Source organism: Vicia villosa, unplaced genomic scaffold (genome assembly GCF_029867415.1).
Source record: "Vicia villosa cultivar HV-30 ecotype Madison, WI unplaced genomic scaffold, Vvil1.0 ctg.000162F_1_1_1, whole genome shotgun sequence".
NCBI classification, from domain to species: domain Eukaryota; kingdom Viridiplantae; phylum Streptophyta; class Magnoliopsida; order Fabales; family Fabaceae; genus Vicia; species Vicia villosa.
The window spans coordinates 59,258-60,624 of record NW_026705044.1 but is presented as its reverse complement, the minus strand read 5'-3'; the positions used below and the strand labels follow the sequence as shown (position 1 = coordinate 60,624).

At 34.8% G+C, this 1,367-nt stretch overlaps 1 protein-coding gene across 1 annotated transcript; it reads left to right on the top strand.

Annotated features, from left to right (window-relative positions):
- The first annotated feature begins 438 nt into the window (after nucleotides 1–438).
- Nucleotides 439–990, top strand: LOC131624772 (uncharacterized mitochondrial protein AtMg00810-like). The gene has a single exon (XM_058895689.1). The coding sequence runs from the start codon at nucleotides 439–441 to the stop codon at nucleotides 988–990; it is 552 nt and encodes a 183-aa protein (XP_058751672.1).
- Nucleotides 991–1,367: the final 377 nt, after the last annotated feature.

Here is a 1,367-nt window from a genome sequence, read left to right as displayed (position 1 = left end):
AAATAAGGCCAGACAAATGGCTCAAGGCTACACCCAGATTGAAGGAGTAGACTTTGATGAGACCTTTGCTCCAGTTTCCAGACTTGAACCAATCATACTTCTGTTAAGAGTATCTTGCTTGCTAAAATTCAAGTTGTTTCAAATGGATGTGAAAAGTGTCTTTCTAAATGGATACTTACATGAAGAAGTCTATGTAGAGCAACCAAAGAGATCAATGGATCCTAATTATCTAGATCATGTGTTTAAACTAAAGCAGGCTCTGTATGGTTTGAAGCAAGTTCCCAAAGCTTGGTATGAAAGGCTAATAGAATTTCTTGTTAACAATGGCTACAGGAAATGAGGGGTAGATAAGACCTTATTTGTCAAGGAGAATGATGGAAAACTTATGATTGCTCAAACTATGTTGATGATATTGTGTTTGGTGGTATGTCAGACCAAATGGTGGAACACTTTATCAAACAAATGCAATCGGAATTTGAGATGAGTCTTGTTGATGAATTGACGTATTTTCTTGGACTTCAAGTAAAACAGATGGATGACTCCATCTTCATCTCTCAAATCAAGTATGCCAAGAACATAGTGAAGAAATTTGGAATGGAGAATGAAAGTCATAAGAGGATACCTGCTCCAACTCATTTGAAGTTATCAAAAGATAAAAAGGGTGTTGTTGTTGATCAAAGCTTGTACACAAGTATGATTGGAAGTTTGCTATATCTTGCAGCTAGCATACCAGATATAACATTTGTTGTAGGTGTATGTGTAAGATATCAAGCTGAGCCAGAAACTAGTCACATCAATCAAGTGAAAAGAATTTTTAAGTACATCAATGGTACAAGAGATTATGAGATGTTATACTCTCATAGTTCAGGTTCTATGCTTGTATGGTATTGTGATGCAGATTGGGTTAGTAGTGCTGATGATCGAAAAAACACGTCTAGTGGATGTTTCTTTTTGGGCGCTTCAATCGGGTTATTATATTCCACCTCTTAGAACGAAAAGAACTTAAATAAAAATACACTTAATAACATGGCGATACATTTATCCAAAACTTCTACTAGCCCGAGCACACGCAATAGAGTCGTAAACAGTCAAGTGAAATCCAATTCACGTTACGGCCAATGCTCGTTTGCTCACAACGACAGACTATATATAACATTTAAATTTCTCTTACATTCCACGTTTCCGAAATGGATCCTATCAAATATTTTACATTTTCTATGATCATCTTTATTTTAGGTATTTGGATAATCATCCTTAATAGATGAAATATTCCTATTATGTCAATGCCAATTGAATCAATGTTATTAGCTGTTAATTCGAACTTTTTGTATACCTACTAATCACAGAATATTTCTTTTTACACAATT